General features: G+C 58.1%; 1 protein-coding gene across 1 annotated transcript; it reads right to left on the minus strand.

Annotated features, from left to right (window-relative positions):
• Positions 1-4,949: 4,949 nt before the first annotated feature.
• Positions 4,950-24,445, minus strand: C3H21orf62 (chromosome 3 C21orf62 homolog). The gene is given in 5 exon segments (XM_059685886.1): positions 4,950-5,269; positions 5,272-5,408; positions 5,410-5,588; positions 24,018-24,213; positions 24,369-24,445. Coding segments are annotated over 5 exon segments (909 nt in total).
• Positions 24,446-24,693: the final 248 nt, after the last annotated feature.

The raw sequence follows: 24,693 nt of genomic DNA on the forward strand, positions 1-24,693 counted from the left end.
ATTCCCAGTCAGGTCACATGCCAGGGTGGTGGGCTCGAACCCCAGTAGGGGGTGAGCAAGATCGATGATGTTTCTCCCCTATCAATGCTTCTACCTCTCTATCCCTCTCCCTTTCTCCAAAAAACCCCCAAAACCAACAGTAAAAACATACGTATTTTTTTTAAAGTCATCTTTCCAATTCTGATTAGTTTTTTTTCTCACCAAATTGCAACTTTACGTGGAATAATTGGCCCATAAATTCAGACAAAATCGGCCAGTCAGTTCTGTTTGTTTGGCTCAGCGATCAGTGGTGGCTGCTGTGCAGCGGTGGTTACCAGACGCAGGTCTCTGACCGCGGGAACCTCCCCCAGGGAGCTGCCAGGTGAGCAGCGTGAGGACAGCCTGTCCGCGGGGGGCAGCCAGATGTCCTCACTTGGGGAAAATAGTCCTTTCTTCTGCGATTGTCTTTCTCTTTCCATGTTGAGACACTGAAACCTCCTCCCTTCTGTGAAGTGAGAGCGTGTTAGTTTGTTTTCACACCGTTATTTGGCAAACGAAAAAGCTACGAGTCTTCCCCAGTTGTTTATTTTCCCTAACGTTTTTACCTGGCCGGTGGACTCTGATAGCCTAGGAACCCCTGATTTAGAATTTTTATTTTATTTCTAAAGCTATACCTCAACCGATCTATTCTGGGGGAAACGGCTGAATAAATTTAGTTACAAATGGTAAACCTTGCCTTGCCGAAGGTAGGTCTGCTTTAACTTAAGTAAAATACAAGCTTCGTGGGGAGAGGTTTTGTGTGCTGTTCTTTGCTATTTTCACAGCAATGACAGTAGGGCCTGTTGGCACACAACCGGGGGTCAATATTCGCTGACTGAGTGGTGCTGAGCAATATCTGCTTAATCAGTGAGCGATGCGTTACCCTGTGCTGATACAAGTTAACATTTTCTACAGCTTGCACCCCTCTGTTCCCCAAACAAGATGCAATGCATTTGTTATAAATGACTCAGAAGGTTACTCTCTCCAGCAGTAACAGACCCCCCCCCTCCTTTGGGAACTGCCTTCTCTAGTGAGAAGGCTGGGAGCCTAGTGACCGCTCAGACTGGGCGGAGCACAGGCCCCTGACGCAAGGTGCCGGCTCAGGTTCTCCCAGGATTTTGCATTTGGAACAGAGACGATGTGTCCCTGCTTGTGGCTGGACTTGCCATGAACTCAAGAGCCAGAGGAAGGCGTGATCACCCATGCAGGTCAGGGCTGCGCAGAGGAGCCTGCGAGCAGGAGAGAAGCATGAAGCGGAAGAGGACGGAGCAGGGTGCGGGGCTGCCTGCCGGGCTGCTCACAGCTCTCCTGGCCAGGACCGTGCTCCTGTCTGCGCAGAGACCCCAGAACCCAGAGCACATTGCTGCTTTGTTCTTGTGGTTTTTTTAGATATGTTTTTATTGATTTCAGGGAGGAAGGGAGCGGGAGAGAGAGAGAAACATCAGTGATGAGAGAGAATCACTGACGGCCGCCTCCTGCACGCCCCTCCTGGGGATGGAGCCCGCAACCTGGGCATGTGCCCCGACCGGGAATCCAACCGTGACCTCCTGGTTCATAGGTGGACACTCAACCCCTGAGCCACGCCGGCCGCTGGCCGGGCACATCTTCTTTGTTTTGTTGTTGCTGATAATGCTTTATTGTTTGTGTGTGTGTTTGCTTAGCAGCGGTTCGCAACCTGTGGGTCGCGACCCCTTTGGGGGTCAAATGACTTTTTCACAGGGGTCGCCTAAGGCCATCTTGCATATCAGATATTTACATTATGAGTCATAACAGTAGCAACATCACAGTTATGAAGTAGCAAGGAAAATAATTTTGTGGTTGGGGGGTCACCACATGAGGAATGATATTAAAGGGCCAGAAGGTTGAGAACCACTGGCTTAAAGGCATTCACGTTCGTTTCCCTTAGAACCTGAGAGCACTAGGACCAAAGAATTCTAACAGAATAACCAAGGGTTATTTTAATTTTGTAGTAATGTTAATATTATCTGTATAAGTTATATGGTTGTTTAAAAAAAGTTCACTAGTTAATAATAGTCTTCAGCTATAGCTGTTGGTCAGAGAGGAGCTTTTACTCACTTTATTCCTTTTTTAAAGATAGCCATGCATATATGCTCACTGGTGCTGAAGCAGTGGGCTGAAGTGAGCAGAGCTCCTTGCCTTGCAAGAATATAGTAATGAGAGGCAGGTCCCTTCATCCAGAGTATGTGAGTGGTCCCATTCCAAAGGTTAGAAAATGGCCCTGGCCGGTTTGGCTCAGTGGATAGAGCATCAGCCTGCGGACCAAAGGGTCCTGGGTTTGAATCCAGTCAAGGGCAGGTACCTCGGTTGCAGGCTTCTCCCCAGCCCGGGGCCTGGTCAGAGCTCATGCAGGAGGCAACCAATGGATGTGTTTCTCTCACATCGGTGTTTCTCGCTGTCTTTCCCTCTCTCTTCCACTCTCCCTAAAAATCAATGGGAAAATATCCTTGGGTGAGGATTAACAACAAAAGAAAGAAAATGTCTAACTTCTTTCCAGCTCTGTTGAGATTTAGGCACTGTATCTAATTCAGTAAGATTATCTTTTCTTTTTTTTTTAAATATATTTTATTGAGTTTTTACAGAGAGGAAAGGAGAGAGATAGAGAGTTAGAAACATCGATGAGAGAGAATCATCGATCAGCTGCCTCCTGCACACTCCCCACTGGGGATGTGCCCGCAACCAAGGTACATGCCCTTGACCGAAATCGAACCTGGGACCTTTCAGTCCGCAGGCCGACGCTCTATCCACTGAGCCAAACCGGTTTCGGCAAGATTATCTTTTCAAACTATTAATGGAACCTAGATTTGAAAGATTCAGGTTTTAAAATAGGGAACATCACCATTCCCTCCTCCCCCATGTATGTGCTGTGGGTTTTTTCTGTTCTTTTATCCGGTCAGGGCAACCGGAACCACATTTTCAGTCCAGAAATCTGGTGGCCTCGGGCTTGATTTCTAACACATTAACGTCCGTCTTCTATTGACTTAAGTCCCATTGACCCACAATTACTTATTATAAGAACCACTTAACTCACATGTGAAAGGGTTTTGAAACGATTAAAAGCCACCAAATGGAAGATAAGCACATTAAAATGTCCAGAATTTCTAACATCATTCAACTTTATGCTTTATTAGTGAAAACCCATTAAAATCCAATTTTTCACATTTTCAGGAAGTAATGCCAGTTAATGTATTTAGTATTAATCTTTTCACTTATAACCTCCTTGCCTTTCTTTGCTTGTCCCTTCCTTGTCTTTCCCAGGACTTTAATCTCACTCATCTCTCAAGTATAATGTCAGTAATGAGGTCATTACATGTCCTATTAAAATTCATACTTTGGTCTTAGTTGTGGCCTAATTTAAACACTGACATTATGGACTCATGCTAATTAGCCCGGATGGCCAAATCCCCCACCAATTAAGCAAATGTAGACGTTTCAGGTTATTTCTGTTACATTAAGAGAAAAGTATGGTGATTGTGACCTAAAGTCATTAGCCCCAAGACACCATAATAAAATTATGTCTTCTAATTATGGTATCTTGAATGCAACCATGTTTCATCCCTTTGCACTCTGAATTTAGACCTTTCTATCATAATCGCCATGGATTCTTTATATTTGTTCTACTCTAACGGTAAGCTTGGCTTCTGTGAGGAAAAATGTTCTTTGCACAATGATGAGTTGGTTTAATTTAAAAAGTTTTGCCTTAGGTGGGGCCTGGGGGGGGTGGTAAATGGAGAAGGGGAATGGAGATATCTGTAATAGCATCAACAATAAAAAATATAGCTCGGCCAGCGTGGCTCAGTGATTGAGCATCGACCTATGAACCAGGAGGTCACGGTTGGATTCCCGGTCAGGACACAGGCCTGGGTTTCGGGCTGGATCCCCAGTGGGGGGAGTGCAGGAGGCAGCTGATCAATGACTCTCTCTCATCATTGATGTTTTTCTCTCTCCCTCTCCCTTTTCTCTGAAATCAATAAAAATATACTTTAAAAGTTCTCTATTGGTTGCAGGAGCCCGTTACCCATTGGAATGATGTGATGGCTGGGTTCCCTGGCTTGCTCCTCGTGGAGTTAGATTCGGTTCTAACGGTGTTGATCTCAGTTCTGGTTTGGGAGCAGGAGCAGGAGGTGGGGCGGGAGGGGGAGAGTGAGAGGAGGAACGGGAGGTGGAGGCAGGGACAGCGACAGCCACAGAAGGAGGCGAAGAAGAGAAGGGAAGGGCAAGAAGGGCTGGACGAGGAGACCGTCCCCAGGGTCCCGGCAAACTTGGAGGCAGTGCAGTTGGTTTGTGCGCCCTGATTTTCACTTCTGTCCCCCTCGAAACGCCGTGCCCTCCCTCATTTGGGCCCTAAGTTCCCACCCTCCCCCGCCTCCCCCACCGAATACACTCACGAGACCCCCATTTCTCAATGCGTCTTCTTAGCAAGGTGTTTGGAAATGACCTCATATGTTTGGAAATGACCTGGTGGTTCTGCGGAGCTCACAGCCCCGAAACCTCTGAAACTCTGACTTGGGCGCAGGTCCAGGCCGCAGACGCGGCGGGGGGCAGCCCAGGCGGCTCTGAGGGAGATGGGCTCTGGCTCGGCCCCCACGCCGCCCCAGGCGGGTCCCTGGCGCATGCGGCCCCCTTTCTGTCTCACAGGACTCCACACCCCCCGGGGTCGCAGGGACCGCCAGCTGGCCCTCAAGACATGTTCTGGGCTGAACCCAGGTGGCTTTTGGTTTCCTTTTGTTTGGTTTTTGCAAACAGCCCTGGTTGGGCAGAGGGGCTGGTACTGGTGCTGGTACCAGTGGCCCTGCGGTGAGGGGCTGGCGAGGGAAGCTGCCATGCTCAGGAGCTGGCTCCCGTCCCTTCTTCAAAGGACCACAGTGGCCCGAGTCGCGGGGGGCGGGGGGGGGGGGGGGACCAGTGACTCGTTAGGAAACGAGTGTGACCACGCGGCTCTTGCTGCTCACGCTCGGGGAGGCGCTAAGGTCCGACCAGCAGGGGAAGCTGCCGGCGGTGTCGGCCACGTTTTGGACGCTGGAGGCCTTCAGGCCCGACCCCCTGTGGAAGGGGCCCGTGTCCAGGAGGGCGATGTCCGCACAGGACGGCCCGCCGGCCGCCGGGTGCTGCTCTCGGGCTCCCTGGGCAGGAGGAGTCTCTGCGGGGCCACGGGGTGCTGGCCTGGGCGGGACGGTGACGCGGAGCCCCTCCAGGCCGCAGAGGGCCCGGGGCCGGGCGGGGAGGGTGTGCGGCTGCACAGCGAGAGCCCCAGGTCCCGGACCAGCGTGAAGTTCAGCAGGAGGCCCAGGGCGGGGAGTGCGTGAACCAGACGGGCAGGCGGCCGGGGGGCCAGGGGCCGGGGCCACAGCAGGCTGGCCAGGCTGTAGTCAGTCCCGGACGTCGCCGGGGCAGCGGCAGCTCCGCACGGTGTTGTCCTGGGCGAGGATCAGGGTGCTGCTGAGCTGGCCTCGGGCAGGGTGGTCGAGGGCAAGGACGCCCAGCACGAGCAGGAGGAGGCTGAGCCGGGGGCTGGTGCCAGGCTGTCCCCGCGTGTCCGCCAGGTCACGGGACTCACCGGAAAGAGGGGTGCAGCTCGGTTACTCTCCTCAAAGGGAGCCCCTGCCAACGCGGGAGCCCTGCTCCCCGTGAGGCGCTCTAACCAGGGCAGGTGGTGCCGGGGCCACGGGCAGGATGCTCCTCCCGGGCGCCTCCCAACCGGCAGCGGCCAGCGCGGAGCTCTGCTCATCGGAGGCATCAACTCCCAGGCGTGCCGTCCGCTGACAGGGAGACCGGCACCCCCACAAGGGAGGGGGACTCGAGGAGGAGACCTGGGCCCCGGCGTGGTGGGGACCTGGGCGATTTCAGTGTGCACGGCCCCCAACATCCAGTCGCTGGTGCTGAGGGCCTGTCGGCCCCTGAAACGCTCACACCCGCTCCGCCGGCCACCCCCGGTTCCTGGACCCACCGGCAGCGCGTTCCTGTTGGATCCAGCCGCCCAGCTCCCCGTGGACCCACAGCGCGGCCGCCAGCGGAGCGGCCAGTTAATGGGAAACTTCAATTTCCAACTGGACAGCAGGCCCCCGTCCCACTAACCTGCTGACAGGCCGTTCTCACGTCTCCTGGCCTCACGGACGGCGTGTTCCAGTGGATTCTACCTGCGATGATAGACAAGGACAAGACCAGTCACACCAGTTCACCCCAGTGATCCCCACTCACCCACTCCTTTCCTGGAGCAAATCTATGAACTGACTTCACCAAGTCAGTCACTGCAGGGCCCCAGAGCTCAGCACCCACAGGCACTGCCCAGTGTCCAGATAAGGCAGGAATGCGGGCAGGGACCTCGGGACACGCCCCAGTGCCTGGCATTGATTGGAATCAGATACACATCATGAAACTGGGCCCCAGAATTCAGTTTGGCAAAAATAATGACATTTCCCCTGAGTTAGCTGATGACTGAAGAGAGAGACTCAACAACACAATACAATTTGTCTGTATTCGCAAGGCCTCATGGGTACGGTGAGAAACGGGGGTGAGACCTCTGACCAGGAGAGTCCGGAGCTAGGACTGGGCCCCTGCAGGGAGGGACATGGAAGGGTCCGTCTGGGGGGTGCACACGTCCACAGAGGTGGAGACGGAAGGAAGGAGGCCGGGCAGGCCTGCCACACAGCTGCAGGCGGAGGCCAGGAGGCGGCGAGGAGGAGCCCAGGGGCAAAGCTACAAAGGCCAGCTCGCTGGGCGGACAGGCTGCACCAGGCCACCAGCCGGGGCCGGAGCGCAGGGGACTAAACGTGAGCTCAGCCAAGCCCGTTTGAACAGAAGAGGAACCGGTTTTCATAGCAAGTGCCCGGGGGCAGCCCAGAGTCCGACGGGAGCTGACGGAGCTGATGTTCAAATGCACCTGATTCTGCTTCCAGAGCCCAGGGGCCAGCCTGTGGGGAGGACCCGGGCTGCGGCAGAGGGGGAGGGGTGATGGCGGGCGCCGCCGGCTCACAGGGCGCGTGCTGAGGCCACGCAGAGAAGCGAAGACGAACAAGGCTTCCGTGCAAAAGAGGAAGACAGAGGCGGCTCCAGAAATCAGGATTTTAAAAAGATTCCCAGGTGGCTCTAACGTGCAGCCGAGGTTGAGAACCACTGCCTTAGACCTGTCTGTCCAGCTGTGGAGTCTGGGGACGGGGGCGGGGGGTGGGGAGGGGGAGAGGGGCACGTGTCTACCACTGGGGGCCGGAATTCCAGGTTCCTTGATTCACTCTTTTCCTGATCACGAGGGCAACGCAGCTCCTGACAGCCACTGCGATACTCCCCGGTGTGCGAGGAACCAGGAACTCTACTCCCCGTCTCCGCGCACCGGCAGGGGTACCAGGCGCGCACGTCTGCATTGATGCCGATCTTGCTTTGCCTTGGAGCTTGGGCCACTGCTTTGATGGTTAATGAACATGGAGGGAGGGGGGACACAGCTCCTGAGCGGCTGGCTCACATGAGCTCCCGTGGAGCCGGAGCCCAGGGCGTGGACCAGGTGAAGCTTCTGACAAAAGGACCGTCACATGTACTTTAGAAAAGAATAAAGTGCCCGGCTGGTGTGGCTCAGTGGCTGAGCGTTGTCCCATAAGCCCAAAGGTCACGGGTTCGGTTCCCGGTCAGGGCACGTGCCCAGATGGCAGGATCCATCCCAGCGTGGGGCGTGCAGGAGGCAGCCCACTCATCAATGGTTCCCTCTCATCATGGATGTTTCTCTCTCTCTCCCTCTCCTTTCCTGTCTCTCAGGTCAATAGAAACAGTTTTGTAAAGAACACAGTGCCATTGGCCCTGAGGGAAACAGTGAAGACGACCTGCAAGTTACCCTCCTCATTCCCTTCCCGTCTCGCTCCGGCGTCGGGTACTTTCCATAGCAAGTCGTGCCCAATGACGTTTTCTTCGACGTCCTAGCCCAGGGGTGGGCACACTTTTTGACTCGAGGGCCACAATGGGTTCTTAAACTGGACCGGGGGGCCGGAACAAAAGCATGGATGGAGTGTTTGTGTGAACTAATATAAATTCAAAGTAAACATCATTACATAAAAGGGTACCGTCTTTTTTTTTTTTTTAGTTTTATTCATTGCCCGCGGGCCGTAGTTTGCCCACGGCTGCCCTGGACATTGCAGAGGAAGAAAGAAGGCAATCCGAGCTTTCCCTAGAAGTTTAAACGTGACTCACCTTAGAAGAGAGAGGGCGCTGTACGGACTCCCGCCTTAGTGACATCACCCGCGGAAGAAAAGCAGTGGAAACATTGCTTTTCCTGGCACCAGATGGCGCGGTTTCTCCAAAAACCAAACCAGGGTCCCGCGCTCCCAGGCGCTTCTGACTCGGAAGCCACTTTAGAAGCCGCACAGCCTTCTCCTTGCCCGGGAGGGCGGCGCGGAGTCCCGAGGCCTGAGGCTCCGGTGGCCCAGGGCGGGAAGGGAGCCAGGGGAGGAGGAGAGGAGGCAGGGCCCCTCACAGCGAAGCTCCAGTGAGAACACCGGGAGGCGGCCCCTGGGGGGGGGGGGAAAGATCCGTGGCCCCGACTTTGGAGGGGAGCCTGGAGTTTGCCGTCCTTCCCTTTCGGGCTCCAGATCGGATCGGACGTCCCTCACCCCGTTGCTTTGCAAAGACTGAGCGCTGAGCACGTGGCTCTAGGTCTCCTGTGACTCGCGGGGGTCAGGTCACCTGGCCAGGGGCTGGCTTTGCTGTCATCGGGCCTCCTCATTTGGAATTCCCCCGAACATTTCTTAGTTTTGCTGCTCCCCCCATAGGTGAGTATGGAGCGAGCTCCACGTTCAAAAGGAGCGTGCAGCCCACTGCTGGGCACTGAGGACGCACGGCCACGCTGCACGGCCACGGGGGCCACGGGAATGCACACCCAGCCGCCCACCTGCTAGGGTCCATCTTTTGGAAAGCAAAATACGTTTTCTAATTACGATGTTTTATACAGCAGTTAGTTTTCAGAATTAACCCACAATACAGTGTATTACTTCGTATTTTATCATTTTCTGGACCATCATGGCCAACTATGGTTATCAACAAATGTAACTCTTAGGGAAAGTATTGTAATGTCACCAAACTTCTCCCCGGAGATAATCATGTTAACATGTTGGTGCCAGCGTTTTTCTCTGTGCGTTACCCAAGATGGTCATAATTTTTCAGTGTCAGGAGCATTTAGTATTATGAATGAAACTTCTTCAGGTGCAGAATCTGGAGAGGACTGCCTACGTTGATTTCTGAAACCAACGTTGATCTGTTTTTCTATCTGCAAAGCGCAATTCAGGAGAATCCCTACAACACAGGCTTCTTCAGAGATGAGATGATACAGGCCAGGTGCCTGCACCGTGCCGGGCACCTCAGACACACCCGGGAAGTGTATTACTGCCATTCCTGCTGTTCTAGACAGCGATGCGATTCACGGCCTAGAGCAGTGGTTCTCAACCTTCCTAACGCCGACCCTTTAACACAGTTCCTCATGTTGTGGTGACCCCCAACTTCATTGTGACAAATTGAACATAACTAAAGCATAGTGATTAATCACAAAACAATATGTAATTATAGATGTGTTTTCCGATGGTCTTAAGTGACCCCTGTGAAAGGGTCGTTTGACCCCCAAAGGGGTCGCGACCCACAGGTTGAGAACCGCTGCCCTAGAGACTCCGTCACCCTTGGCTCGTTTCTCTGTGAATGTCACAGGCGTTGAATTGTTGAGCTGATGTGTATGACCCATCTTGAAGTTCTTGCTATGCACTGGCGAGACTGCTCCCCCAGTAGGTGCTGACTGGGCGAACCTAGGCAGTCACAGACCTGGGCACCTGCCTGCCTCGAGGCAGGACACTGATGGCCAAGCCAGATGCCCCCTGAGCCCCGGCAGCTCTGAGGCCTGGGGTGGTAGCGGGTCCCCTCACTCTCCCTTCCCATCTGAGATCTCCTGTTTTCATGAGCGAACAACAGCTCCGCGCCCTGTCATCCATGGAAGGGAGAAGGTCCAACTTAAATGGAAGCGGTAACTGAGCACTGAGAATGACGGGAGGGACGGACATGGACGCAGATCTTTTACCAGGAGCCGGGCTAAGCAGGGCGCACAGATGAGAAAAGAGGCGGTAACGGGCCTTCCCCGTAGACGGCGAGCTTCCCGCCAGAGCCTGCGGTGTCGCGAACACGGATGCTGACCCTCGCTGGCCGGCTGCCCGTGGCCTCTCAGCCCCTCTGGTCCCCACTCCGAAGCCGAGCTGGGAACAAGGAGCAGCGCCGAGCAGGGAGTGGACAGGGCCCGGCCGGCACAGACCGATTGCCCTCCCCGGCTCCGGTGCCTCCCCCAGGGTGGCCCAGCTCTTCGGGGTTTTATTTTTGCCACCAGCATCGTCCTCCAGTGCTGCCAACATGGTTCAGGTCGCAAACAATCACACGTGATACGTCCACGGCGGCCTGCGGACCTTAGGGACCAGCCACACGCGCCCACCTGGGCTCTCACCACGCACTGCGGGCCTCGGGGGGGGGGTGGCCCCCAATCTGTGCCTGCTGGGTGGGAGGGTCTGAGAGTTCACCCTGAACGCAGGCGGGTTTGTGAAGCTGCCGCAATCACCTGCGGCTTTAGTTTGGGGGTTGCTGGCCCGCCACCTCAGCCGACGGGGGGCGGGGGCGGGGGGAGAGCGACAGGCCTGTCCTCTGCCGGCTTCCTGTGTCCCTTTGCCGCAGGGTCGACCCTGTATGTGCCCAGTGCGCCCAGCCTGGTGGGAATGCGCCCTAGTGAGCCGAACGCAGCGCCTCCTGCTGGTCTCTGTGTGCATTTCCGCTCGCTGTCGTCATCGCTACCAAAGGCGGCACCTCTATGGGAACAGCAAAGGGTGCTCTGAGCATCCTGTTTATGTCTGTTTGTTTGTTTTTTAACGATTTCAGAGAGAGGGAGGGAGAGAGAGATAGAAACACAAATGACGAGAGAGAATCACGGGTCGGCTGCCTCCTGCGCGCCCCACACTGAGGATCGAGCCCGCAACCCGGGCCTGTGCCCAGACCGGGGATCGAACCCTGACCTCCTGGTTCCTAGGTCGATGCTCAGCCCCTGAGCCCTGCGGCCGGACGGAGCTCACTGTTGTGATTGTGAGCCGGGCTGCCTGCCTCCTGGGGGGCCCGGGGGGCCGCGGCCGCCAGTCCGGCTGGGATATCACTTACCAGCGCGCCCCGGGGGCCCGGCCGGCGCAGCCTGTTTACAAGCCGCGTGGCTGTTAGGACAGCTTCCCGGGCGCTAATTAGCCGGCGGCCGATGCGCCCGGTCCGCAGAGGCCCCAGGTGCCTCGGGGGTGGTTTTAAATTGATACAAAAACACACAATAACTCGCTCCAGGTGAGTGTGGGCAGCGCCTCCCCCAGCAGGTTGGCTGTTTGCTCGCCGCGGCTGCGGCTCCCGGATCCCACAGTGGCCCGGCCAGGGTCGCGGGTTTACGAAGGTCCTTAATTGGTTCCGTGCGGCCATTATTTTCGCTGAGTGACAGGACGGCGCTGCGCCAGCCGCAGGCCGGAGGGACCTGGTCATTAGGCCCTGCCTCCGCCTGGCCGGGGACGCAGATTCGTGTGATGTTTTGCGCTGGGAGTTGGGGGGGTGGTTAATGTTCACGCTAAGACACCTGCTCTTCCGGCAGGAACGCGAGGCCCCTTTCGCTGAAGCCTGCAGTGAAAGCGCCCAGTGTCCTCCATCAGACAGAGGATGAGTTCGACTCCTTTTTAAAAAATATATATTTTATTGATTTTTTACAGAGAAGAAGGGAGAGGAGGAATAGTTAGAAACATCGATGAGAGAGAAACATCGATCAGCCGCCTCCTGCACACCCCCTACTGGGGATGTGCCCGCAACCCAGGTACATGCCCTTGACCGGAATCGAACCCGGGACCCTTCAGTCCGCAGGCCGGCGCTCTATCCACTGAGCCACACCGGCCAGGGCGAGTTCGACTTCTTATAGTCCCCCCCCCCCGTCGCTTGGTGAACAGATGACCTAGACCTTTGTTTATTCAACTCCTGCTCCCCTGAAGCTTGTAACGGTGCCCTTGGTTAAGGGAGACAACGCGGGTTTGGAGGCCATGAAGGGGGTCGCCCCCCGGGTTTCACTGCCCTGGACCCGTTATTCCTGCTTTCTGCCCCCTGGGAGGAACGTGGTGAGCTTGATCAGCTTCGTCTCATGAGGGTGGAAGAGCAGCCGGGGCACCGCCTCATCCTAGCGGAGAGAAGACATACACAAAGCCCGCAGCAACCAGAGGCTCCCGGCCCCCAGGGCACACGCGGCGCTGCTGGCGAGCCAGTCCCCCGGGCGGGGGAGCGGCAGGGACGTGTCGGCGCGTTTCAGCATCGAGAGGACATTCCGATCTGCATCAGAAGCCGACCAGGCGCGAGCCAGGCCTGCAGGACGCACAGCGGCCAGGACAGCGTTCCCCAGCCTCCCTCCGTGCTGGGGACATGGGTCAGCCGCCTCTGCACGCCCCCCACTGGGGATCGAGCCGGCAACCCGGGCCTGTGCCCTGACCGGGAATCGAACCCTGACCTCCTGGTTCATAGGTTGACGCTCAGCCGCTGAGCCCCGCTGGCCGGGCTCACTTTTATTTGATCCTCTCTGGTATATTCTGAAAAACGTAAAGAGCATTTGTATCTTGGTTTTCAATACCAACAGAGAGAGGGAGGGAGAGAGAGAGAGAGAGAGAGACTTTCTCAGGCTGCGATTCAAAGGCTCAGAGAGCCCCTACCTGCTTGGTGTGTTTGCCTGAGTCACAGAAGGGGCTGCAGCCTCAGGGCGGCCCTGGGAGGGGGCAGCCGTGCCGGGAGCCGTGGCAACGGGTGGGCGACACGCACGTGGGAAGGCGGGAAGTGCCGGGCACTCTTCCTGTCACCTGTGCACCAGGTGGGCCACGCCCTTTTATTTGGGGGCACTTGGGGGGAGGAGAAGGAGCTGCGGCTGGAAGAGGGGAGCGGCTGCTGGAAGAGGACATGGGTGCGAGCTCACGGGCGCTGTGGGCGCTGCTGCTTGCTCACCACACCCTGCGGCCTGCTCCTCGGAGGAAGGGCGGCCACATAAACACGCTCCTCACGCTGCCCAAGGGCTCTGCTCCCGAAATCCCGTCCTGGGGCCGGCCGGCGGGGCTCAGTGGCTGAGCGTCGACCTATGAACCAGGAGGTCAGGGTTCGATTCCCGGGTCGTGGGCTCGAGCCCCAGTGTGGGGCGTGCAGGAGGCAGCCAATCAGTGTTTTCTCTCATCACTGATGTTTCTCTCTCCCTCTCCCTTCCTCTCTGAAATCAATACAAATATATTTTACAAAAATTCCGTCCTGGGCTGGTCTCCGTGTTCAGAGGCGTGTAAAGCCTTTCCCCCAAACGGCGGGCTCCTCGGAGCCTCCAGCTCCCAGGCCGGCCGGCGCCCCCAGAGCGCCCCTCCTTCCCCCGTGGGCAGAGGAATCTTCTCAGCAAGTCTTTTAACCACATGCAACTATTCCCATCCCGAATCTAAAGCACCCCCCACTACGCTGTGCTCAGGAGAGGGGACAGAGGCACCACCAGGCATCAGAGAGACGCAAATTAACACCACAGGGAGGGGCCACGCACCCCTGTCAGGATGGCTGCCATCAACAAATCAACAAACTCCACAAGTGCTGGGGAGGGTGCGGAGAAAAGGGAGCCCGCGGGCGGGCACGGCCGGTGCGGCCACCGTGGAAACAGGGTGGAGTTACCTATAAAAACTAAATGTGGAACTCCCACGTGACCCAGTGGTCCCAGTTCTGGGAATATATCCTAAGAAACACCCATCAGAAAGGCCATCCGCACCCCTATGTTCGCAGCAGCACAACTCACAGCAGCCAAGATCTGGGAGCAGCCAGGTGCCCATCGCAGGCGCGTGGCTAAGCAGCCGTGCTGCGTGGTCACAGCGGAACACTACTTGGCCGTGAAAAGGGAGGAAACCGCACCTTCGGCGACAGCGTGCAGGGGCCTGGGAGCATTACGCCAAGTGCACCGAGCCAGCGAGAGGAAGACAGACGTGTGGCATCGAATGACCAAGGAAACCAAAGCTAAGAAGGGGGAGAGGGCGAGGAGCAGATTTCCGCGCGCAGCATCCGCGGAGGCAGGAGTGAGTGCAGGGGTCTGTCTGGTGGTGCGTCGGGAGCAGGAAAGGGGGGCGGTGGGTCTCCCCCCCCCCCCCCCCCCCCCGACCTGCTCACGCCCACTCCTTCAGCTCGCATCCGGTGCTGCCCCCCAGCGAGCCCGCCAGGCCAAGCAGCCCTTCTATGGGACATCGTTTTGCAGAAGCAAACGCCCTCCGTGTGGTGATTTGAAGGTTTCGGGGAGCCGGCGCGGCCGCCGGTGCCAGGCCAGGCTAGCCGCGCGCGAAGGAGGCCCGTATGCTGCCTTCGCAACAGTCCTTGGGTTTAATTTGGTGAAACAATGCGCCATAATCAGCCACGTGGACAGCAGGCCTGGCTGACGCGGGGTGGGGGTGGGGGGGACTCCGTGTTACAACTCCCACTCAACCTCGCCGTGCTAATCGCATTACGCGCTCCAGTCGGCCTGTTCGGCTGCCTTCAGAAAGTCCTTTCCGTGGTGGTCAGATCGCCCGAGGCCGGGAGATTGAATGTATCATAAAACTCATTAACTAACCAGCCTGGCACCCCCGGAGGGCAGGGTGCTGGCAAAGGAGGCCGAAGACTCCAGCATGCACTGTGTTTACACACACACACAGACACACCCCCCCGCAGCCTCAGGGGACACGTTGATTGTGCAGACAGAAGTGTGTCCCAGGCCCGCGTTCCTCACGCTTGGACGTGCTTGTGACTCATCAAACTCAGATCTGACTCAGCAGCTCTGGGAGGGGCCGAGGGTCTGTGCTGCTGACACGGGTGCTGACCGCTGGCCCGAGGACCACCGGGGAGAGCAGGCCTTGGGAGGGTATAGAGAACATCCAGTAATAACAGACGCACTAGCCCGGCCGGCGTGGCTCAGGGGCTGAGCATCGACCCAGCAACCAGGAGGTCAGGGTTCGATTCCCAGTCAGGGCACAGGCCCGGGTTGTGGGCTCGAGCCCAAGTGGGGGGCGTGCAGGAGGCAGCCGGTCCATGATTCTCTCTCATCATTGATGTTCCTATTTCTCTCTTCCTCTCTGAAATCAATAAATATATATATATATTAAAAAAACAAAAACAAATCTGTTCATTTTTATGTGAAAAACGTGTTTGTCACGTTCTCTTGTGGACGGGCTTTAGCAAACAGATTGGCTTTATTTTGCTTGTTCACTTGGCTTCGCAAGTTCCAGAGCAGGAACGGCCATCTCCGCGTTTCCCTGGGAAGACGTCGCCAGTGTAATTGACATCGGCAAACGGCTCTCCTGGGCCCACAAGGCAAAGGCGCCCCGCCTTCAGAAAAGCCACCCACTCACCCAGAGGCGCCTTTTTACACAAACGAACTCAGAGCCGTGTGTCAGCAAGACGAGCGGGTTTGGCCGCGTTTCCTTTCAAATGATGGACGAGCTGGAGACGGAGCATCGCTGAGCCGGTCAGGAGGGAGGCCTGGGTCTTGACCCTCAGTGTCCTCATCTGAAATGAGGGGGGGAGACACCCAGCCCTCACATTTGATTGGCATGTGAGGCAGAGTGAGGTTGACCAATCAGGTCACCTTAGTAAGCTACAGCCGTGGCCTCCTGCTTCCCATTGGCTCTGTTGGACGTCTCATAAGGCACCAGTGTTTTCCTACGTTAGCCGGCTGAGAGCGCTCAAAACCCTCATAAGAGTACAGATACTTACCTGGCAGGGGAGAAACTATGATCACGAAGAGTACAGAGCTATGGGCGAGTTATATACATAACACGCAGCTTGACGGCTGGGCCAGGCGGCCAGTCGCTGTGCTGCACTTAGATTTCCCAGCTCTCCGGCTTCCCATTTCACAGGCGGGCGGAGAAGCTGTGAGCGCTCACTCACAGCCACGGAGACCGGATGCAGAGGTCGACGGCATCTCCTCCCACAGGGACCCACACACAGCGTCCATCCCTTCCTGCTAATGTGCTGCTTAAACAAATACACACACACACACACACACACACACACACACACACACACATATATATCCTATTAATAAAAGGCTAATATGCAAATCAACTGAACGGCAGAACAACTGGTCACTATGACACGCACTGGCCACCAGGGGGCAGATGCTCGATGCAGGAGCTGCCCCCTGTGGTCAGTGCGCTTCAGCGGGCCTAGGCGGCTTTCTTAAGCATCTGTCTCCTTTTTAGGGCCGGAGGCTCTGTCTGTTAGGCCACCGCTGGCTATTAAAATTCTTCTGCCAGCAGCTCTTGCTTCTGGCCAGAGTAAGACAACAGCGGCCCTATTTATTCACTTCCCCCCACATCTTCGCACGGACCTTGGTTCAGCTCTGGCCGTCCCGGGTTCCGTTTAATCTCCATGGGTTGTGAGGAGACGCTGCCCACACAGGTGACTGACTGCTGGGGGCCCTGCATTTTCTGGAAGCTTCCATCCTCAGGCAGTCACCCATCGTGACGTCCATAGGGAAATGCCATTTCGCCAAAACACAATTCCACTCAACACAGCATTTCTCAGCCCAAAGTTCCACACAGGTCATGGCCTCTGTCTTTATTTATGTATTAATTAATTAATTAATTAATTAATTAAATATGGTTTTATTGATTTCAGAGAGGAAGGGTGAGGGAGGGAGAGATAGAGACATCAGTGATGAGAGAGAATCATGGATCGGCTGCCTCCTGCACGCCCCCCACTGGGGATCGAGCCTGCAACCTGGGCCTGTGCTCTGACCGGGAATCTAATCCACATTCAACCCCTGAGCCATGCCGGCCAGGCTGGCCTTCGTCTTTAAAATGCTCTAAAATGCCATGGCCACACGGGAAAACTTTCAGGTGTGACAGCAGAGGGAGGGGGTGCTGCAGGGGTGGGGGTGCTGCAGAGGGAGGGGGTGCTGCAGGGGAGGGGGTGCTGCAGGGGAGGGGGTGCTGCAGGGGAAGGGGGTGATGCAGAGGGAGGGGGTGCTGCAGAGGGAGGGGTGCTGCAGGGGAGGGGGTGCTGCAGAGGGAGGGGGTGATGCAGAGGGAGGGGTGCTGCAGGGGAGGGGGTGCTGCAGGGGAGGGGGTGCTGCAGGGGAAGGGGTGCTGCAGAGGGAGGGGGTGCTGCAGGGGAGGGGGTGCTGCAGGGGAAGGGGTGCTGCAGGGGAGGGGGTGCTGCAGAGGGAGGGGGTGCTGCAGGGGAGGGGGTGCTGCAGGGGAAGGGGTGCTGCAGGGAAGGGGGTGCTGCAGAGGGAGGGGGTGCTGCAGGGGAGGGGGTGCTGCAGGGGAGGGTGTGCTGCAGGGGAAGGTGCACTGTTCTGGGGGCAGCAGGGGAGGGGGTGCTGCAGAGGGAGGGGGTGCTGCAGGGGAGGGGGTGCTGCAGGGGAAGGGGTGCTGCAGGGGAGGGAGTGCTGCAGGGGAGGGGGTGCTGCAGGGGAAGGGGTGCTGCAGAGGGAGGGGGTGCTGCAGGGGAGGGGGTGCTGCAGGGGAAGGGGTGCTGCAGGGGAGGGGGTGCTGCAGGGGAGGGGGTGCTGCAGAGGGAGGGGGTGATGCAGAGGGAGGGGTGCTGCAGAGGGAGGGGGTGATGCAGAGGGAGGGGTGCTGCAGGGGAGGGGGTGCTGCAGAGGGAGGGGGTGCTGCAGAGGGAGGGGTGCTGCAGGGGAGGGGGTGCTACAGGGGAAGAGGTGCTGCAGGGGAGGGGGTGCTGCAGAGGGAGGGGTGCTGCAGGGGAGGGGGTGCTACAGGGGAAGAGGTGCTGCAGGGGAGGGGGTGCTGCAGGGGAGGGGGTGCTGCAGGGAAGGGGGTGCTGCAGAGGGAGGGGGTGCTGCAGGGGAGGGGGTGCTGCAGGGGAGGGGGTGCTGCAGGGGAAGGTGCACTGTTCTGGGGGCAGCAGGGGAGGGGGAAATGGTGAGACCATCAGGTCTGTCCCACGTGCAGCCTGGCGGGGCGTTTGCTTTGGCGGAGCTGTTCATAACTCTCTTCCCCCCGCCCCCCTCCCCCCCCCCCACCCCGTCCCAGGCTGGGGCACACGCAGTGGAACCCGGGGGTGGGCAGCTCCATGGACATGCTGCCGCCTGGGCCGCGGCCTCCGCTGTCCTCTCGGGCTCGCACGCTCCTGTTTGCTCCGGTTTCCAGCAGCCACGCCAGGGAGAGTCAGGGCCACACTGTTTGCCGGGGCCCAAACCCGCCCAGGATCAGGGGGGAGGAGACGCGGGTAGAAAAGACGCTTGAAGGAATGTTTGAATTAACCGCTGCCTGCAGTTTCCAGCAGTGTCTGATTTTTAAAAGCGGACGTCGGAACCGTGATCGTGAGCTCACAAACAGGACAGAGTCACTCCTCGCGTCACACGGAGTGTGGCCGCCGGACCAACCCGGCCGGCAGGGAGAGAGCCCTAACTCAGCCGGGACTGGAAACACTCTTCGCCTCACCGTTCCTGTTTGTGTCTCCTGTGAAGGGATGGGAATCCATCACTTTTGCTTACTGCTCTGCTGTGGTTACAATAAACCAGAGTGAGCTCACCCCATCCGGGCTAAACGCCATCGCCAACCGAAGGCTGAATCCCACGGTAACAATATTCCCCTTACTTCCTGTCCAGCTCTCTGACTCAGTGATTTCACATGCGTTAAATTTGTTCCCCAAACCGTGGGACGCGCCGCAGAAAAACGAAATGGGTTTCATCTAATCTGCGCAGGACGGCCCGTGCAAAGGCTCAGGAATCTCAGCGACGGTGCGAAAGGACCTCGGGTTAAAGGCGGGGGTGTGACCAGCCCCCAGCAACAGGTCCTGAAATGCACAGAAATGGAGTCCTTGCCCCCCCCCCGCCCCCCGCTGCTCTCTCTCCTTTAACACCACCAACTTCCACAACCAATTCCTCAGGTTTTCAGCTGCTTCCCGAGAAGCAGGGTTCCGAGCAGAACAAAATGTTTGCTGCCGGACAAAGGCCTTTTGCTTAACTCCACGCCTTCAGCAAAAACCCGACAATGTTCCGCGAGCCCACTGGGAGCTATCTTTTTATCCTTTCCTTTTTTTTTTTTTTAATGTTTCACTTGGGGGCGGTGGGGGAGGGGCGGAGGCTAAAACAAACTAATTTCTGGTCTTTTCATTCCTTTCGCAAACAGTTTGAAGACGGAGCGATTTGTCCTGACAAATCTGGGCTTAGCGGGCGGCCCGCAGCCCGCGGTCACGGGGCCGACTTGACGGGGGCCGGCCACTCGCTCCGTTGTCAGCTGTCACTGGGCGAGGGCTAACCTGCCGCCGGCGGCTCTGGCGGCCCCCGCGCGGGCCTGCCTCTGTATAATGAACAGACTGTTTCATTAGCGGGACAATTCACCGGGCAAATCCAGCCCAAACAACTTATTTCACGATTTGTGAGCAGAATTCCATTCGGGGGAGCCGGTGGCCGGCACACAATGTGCGAGGGATCAGGACAAGTGCTCCGGCGAGTCTGCAGCCGTGGGGGCTGGGGCGGAGGCCGCCGCATGCAGATCAGCGGATTAGGGGCGACAGCCTCGGGTCAAGTGTCTCGAGGGGGCCGATCAACACCCCGAACCTGACAGCAGCTCGCCCGCCCTTTCTTCCGCGGCCTGTGGAGTGCGAGCAAATCTCCTGAATGGCCTGGGTGCCGGGGCCCTTTCTTCGCGGAGACACTCTGTCCATTTTCCGAGGCGGCCGGGCCGGCGGAATCCATTGGCCCCGCGTCTCGCACACAAAAACGCGTCCTGTTCCTCCCCGTCTCGACGAGGAGCCTTTGTCTCAAGGTGTGTGAACCAGAACCAAATCCACCTCGAGGGCCCGGCTGCAAGGCCTCCGGGTTTAGCTCGCGGACAAAGGGAGCACTTTGAAGGTTACACAATCGAATGCTGTTTTTTGGTCGCACGCACACACAAAACCCTCTCGTTGTGAACACGGCCGAGCGGGAGGGCTGCACGGCAAAGGTCATAGGACAACTCGGGGTGAATCATATCCTAAGTGAGCATTGCCACTCATTCGGACACGGAAACAGCCGGGGAGCTGTATTTCGCGTGTTTTAAGCATCGCCAGCGGGAGGGGCCGTGCTGATCGTAGGAGGCTGTGTCTGCGTGAACGCGGAGGGCAGGACAGAAGTCTGTGCCGTCCCGTCCAACACGCGCGGCCGGGGTTCGGCCGGCCCGAGGTGTGTCCACAGGCCCGCGTGTGCGCGGAGCCCTGGCTGCAGCCTGGGGTTGTTCGCGGGTTCGCTCTTCATTTCTTGTGGCGGCTGAGTTTCACGACGATCACACGGGCGCGGCCTCCGACAGGGAGCAGCCACTTTCCCAGACCTTTAATCCGAGACCCTGGGTGTCAGACTTTTGAAGATATTTTTCTTTTGGTAGGTGTTTTGGCTCTATTTTTTCAAAACATGTTTTTATGGATTTTCTAGAGAGAAAGGGAGGGAGAGGGGGAGAGAGAGAAACATCAGTGATGAGAGAGAGTCATTGACTGGCTGCCTCCTGCACGCCCCACCCAGGGGATCGAGCCCACAACACGGGGATGTGCCCTGACCGGGGATCCAACCGTGACCTCCTGGTCCCTAGGTTGATGCTCAACCACTGAGCCACACCGGCCGGGAAGAGACGTGATTTTCCTTTTCTTTTCTTTCACCATTTACTGCTTCATCCGCCTGTGAGAGGCAGAATGAGGAGAGCAGCCCCACCTGGAGGGGCCGCTGAGCAAGGCCCACCTGGGAGATTGCGAGCAACAAGCAAACCAAGGGGCGTGTCTGGGTGTGGGAGGGGGAGGGGGAGGGGGAGGGTGGGACGGGGGAAATGGAAGCGGGAGGGGAGTCCTCCGTGAGGGTGCAGGACGCGGGTGGCGCTCCGGAAACACCAAGCCGCCCTCGGGTGCCAGCACCATCCAGCCGCCCACCGCCCGTGCCTGTCTGCAGGCCACCGGCCGGCACCATCCAGCCGCCCACTGCCCGTGCCTGTCTGCAGGCCACCGGCCGGCACAGAGAGCACCTTCATGGTCAGAGGCGCTCAGGAGGGTTGACAGCCGACTGCCCAGCGTGAGCGACAGTGACTAATGTCCGGTCGGAAAGGTGCGCAGGTCACAGCACCGGCCACCGGCACGCGGCCGCTGGCGAGGTGACTGGGGGCTCGTCTGTGATGGGAAGTGGCTGCCACAGCCCTGCGCCCGGGAGGGTGGTGTTGGGTGGGGGCGACGTGGGCAATCAGGCCGTCAAGGGGGAGGAGGGCAGGAGGGGGAGGAGGGGGAGGGGGGAGGAGTGGTGTCTGGGGCAGGCCTCCCCTCCTGCAGAGCCGTCATCATCATCAATGGGGCGCCCCGGCCCCCTGCGCTGCCCGCTTTCGGGAGCAGTTGTTGGGAGGGGTGGCTCGGTTCAGGATGAACCTCCACGGAATGGCGGCCGTGTCCCCTGCGGGCGCTGGCCAGTGGGAGGCAACAGTGACCCAACACCTTGCTGGGGTGCTGCATCCCCAACACTGGCCGTGGGTGTCCTCGCCAGGGGGCGCGGCCCGAGCAGCAGGAGCCTGGCTGGCGCCTCGTGGCTGTGGCCGTGGCCGTGGCGAGGTGTGGCCGTGGCCGTGGCGAGGCGGATTTGTCCCTCCTGACAACACGCAGACCAGCAGGCAGGCAGTGAGCCCGGGTGGAGCCGCGAGGACCAGGCTGCTGACGGCCCAACGCGAGGACGAGCCCCGGGTCCGGAGGCCTTTCCCCACGGCCTGCGCGCTGCCTCCTCGGCAGGTCTGGGGGGCCGGGGGCCTGGGTGCTGGGCGTCTCGGGGACCCAGCGCGGGCTGTTCTGTGTCCCCCAGCCAGTCACTAGCTTGGGGCAGCCAGGACCACTAAGGACACTTCGCCTGAGGCACCTGCAGGACCCGGAGGAGGAGAAATGTAGCCAGTCATCCTGCCTCTGTCCCCCCAGGGCCTTCCACCCCCCCACATGTGTCCTACCCCTGCCTCCATCTCCACTCCTGTTCCACCCTCATCCCATCCCTCCTCTTCTCTCTCTCCCTCTCTCTCTCTCCCCCCTCTCTCTCTTTCTCTCCCCCTCTTTCTCTCCCCCTCTCTCTCTTTCTCTTTCTCTCTCTCTCTCCCCCCCCCTCATTTATCTCTAAGATATCTACCTGCCTCCTCATCAATCCCTATCATCTCCATCTACTGCTATTGTGTCTGTCTTCATTGTCTCCATCTGGTCCTATCTATTGTCTGTCGATCACCTATCACCTATCATTTATGTATGGATGTATCTAGCTATATCTATCTTTCATCTATCATCTTTCTATCTGTCTATCATTCTATTATCTATCCATCATCTGTCTGTCTGTCCGTCTACCTCATCCCATCCCTTCGCATCCTGTCCTCTGCTAGGTGACGACAGCTCAACTATTGCTGTCCGTCTACCCTCATCCCATCCCTTCGCATCCTGTCCTTTGCTAGGTGGCGACAGCTCAACTATTGCTGTGCTGGTGGTTTGTTTCCAGGCTGACGTAGCGAGGTCCCGCAAACTGGGTGCTTTATGTTTAGTTTTGTATTTATTTTTCATGGAACGTGGCATTGGCTATTAAGGTTACACAGGTCACAGTTCTAGAATACATCCTCTGTATTTTGTCCTGTGTGTTCACCACCCCAAGTCAGTCTCCCTCCATCACCACTTATCCCCGCTTTCCCCTCTTCTACTCCCCCCGCCCCCACTGGGTGATTTAAACAACGGAAACGGGTGTCTCCCGGCCTGGAGGCTGGAAGTCTGGGACCCGGAGCCCGCAGGGCGGGTCCTCCCCAGGCAGCGGGACCATCGGCTCCTGGCCTTTCTCCAAACCCCGTCACTGCTGCCTGGGCACCGGGAGCGTCACTGCAGTCCTCTGCCTCCCATGGGCTCCCCCACAGACACCCCATCTTTCCCCATCGCCTCCCGTGGGCTCCCCCACAGACACCCCGTCTCTCCCCATCGCCTCCCGTGGGCTCCCCCACAGACACCCCGTCTCTCCTCATCGCCTCCCCTCGGGGTCTGCCTCTGCCTGAACTCCCCTTCCCTAAGGACACCGTCCTGTCGGATCGGGCACCTAGTGACCCCATTGTAACGACCACTTTTGTGAACACCCTGATCCCAAATAAGGCCACGTTCTGAGGGGCTGGGGCTGGGACGTGGGCGTATTTGGGGCCGGGGGTGGGGGGGACATAATTGAACCCTGACAGCTGGTCAGCCAGGGGCCCAGTTGTATCAGAACAGAGCCTCTGGGGGTTCGCTGACTCTGGGGGGTCCTCCCCTCCCCCGCCCAGGGGCGCAGCCGTCACTCCTCGTGGGAGCGGTTTTCTCTGTCGCAGGACAAGGCCAGGCCTCAGAGCTCCAGGGACACAAGAGCCCCCTCCCAGCTCTGCAGAGGCCTCGGCACACGGTGCCGACCGACAGGGGACAGAGTGCGAGTGGGAGCAGTTCCTGTCTTTTTTTTCTTTTAATTTATTTTATTGCTTAAAGTATTACAAAGGGTATTACATATGTGTCCTTCCCCCCCGCCCCCCCCCTTGACAATCCCCGGGCCTCCCCTACCCCCCAGTGTCTGTGTCCATTGGTTATGCTTATATGCATGCATACAAGTCCTTCGGTTGATCTCTTACCGCCTCCCTCCTGCCCCCCAACCCTCCCCGGCCTTCCCGCTGCAGTTTGACAATCTGTTCAAGGCTGCTCTGCCTCTGTATCTATTATTGTTCATAAGTTTATAATGGTCTTTATTATCCATGCAGTTCCTGTCTTGGTGATGAAATATTAACCACATAGGAAATGTGCCGGGTTCTGCCGGCCGGGCTCAGGGGTGAGCACTGACCTAGGAACTGGGAGGTCAGGGTTCGATTCCCGGTCAGGGCACAGGCCTGGGTTGTGGGCTTGATCCCCAGTGAGGGCGATCCATGGTTCTCTCTCTCCCTCTGAAATCAATACAACTATATTGTTTAAAAAAGAAAAGAAAAGGAAGAAAACGTGTGGGAAACCGGCAGGAACACCAGAGCAGCAGCGCGTGCGGCGTCTCCGAGGGGCTGCTGGGCCGCTGCTCCGGGTGTCGGTCCAGGTGTCAGTCCCGGGTGTCGGTCCGGGTGTCGGTCCGGGTGTCGGTCCGGGTATCGGTCCCGGTTTTGGTCTCGGGTGTCAGTCCGGGTGTCACTCTGGGTGTCGGTCCCGGGTGTCAGTCTGGGTGTCAGTCCGGGTGTCGGTCCAGGTGTCACTCTGGGTGTCAGTCCCGGTTTTGGTCTCGGGTGTCAGTCCGGGTGTCACTCTGGGTGTCGGTCCGGGTGTCAGTCTGGGTGTCAGTTCTGTGTATTGCAGGCTGAGGCCTCGCTCGCGGCCTCCCGGAATCCAGCTGCAGGCGCCGCTCTTCGTCCCCGCGGTTCTCCCGGTGGCCGCAGTGCCTGTGCGGCGTCATCGATTTTCCTCCGCGTGGATTGGTGGGCACAGTTGGCTCCGTCCGTCCCCCCACGAGTCCTGGTCACAGGCCACTGGGTCGCAGTGCCGTTCTCTGAGCTGCATTCTCTGTCGGCGAATGCCACTGGGCACGGAGCACCCGCGGGACACTGCTCGGCCGACAGGGCCGGACAGACTTGACGTCACCGCGCTGACATCTCCCCGATGGCGTCTGTGCTCCACCCACGGAACGTGTCTGGGCGCCTGTCG

Source organism: Myotis daubentonii, chromosome 3, assembly GCF_963259705.1.
Source record: "Myotis daubentonii chromosome 3, mMyoDau2.1, whole genome shotgun sequence".
Classification (NCBI taxonomy): Eukaryota; Metazoa; Chordata; class Mammalia; order Chiroptera; family Vespertilionidae; genus Myotis; species Myotis daubentonii.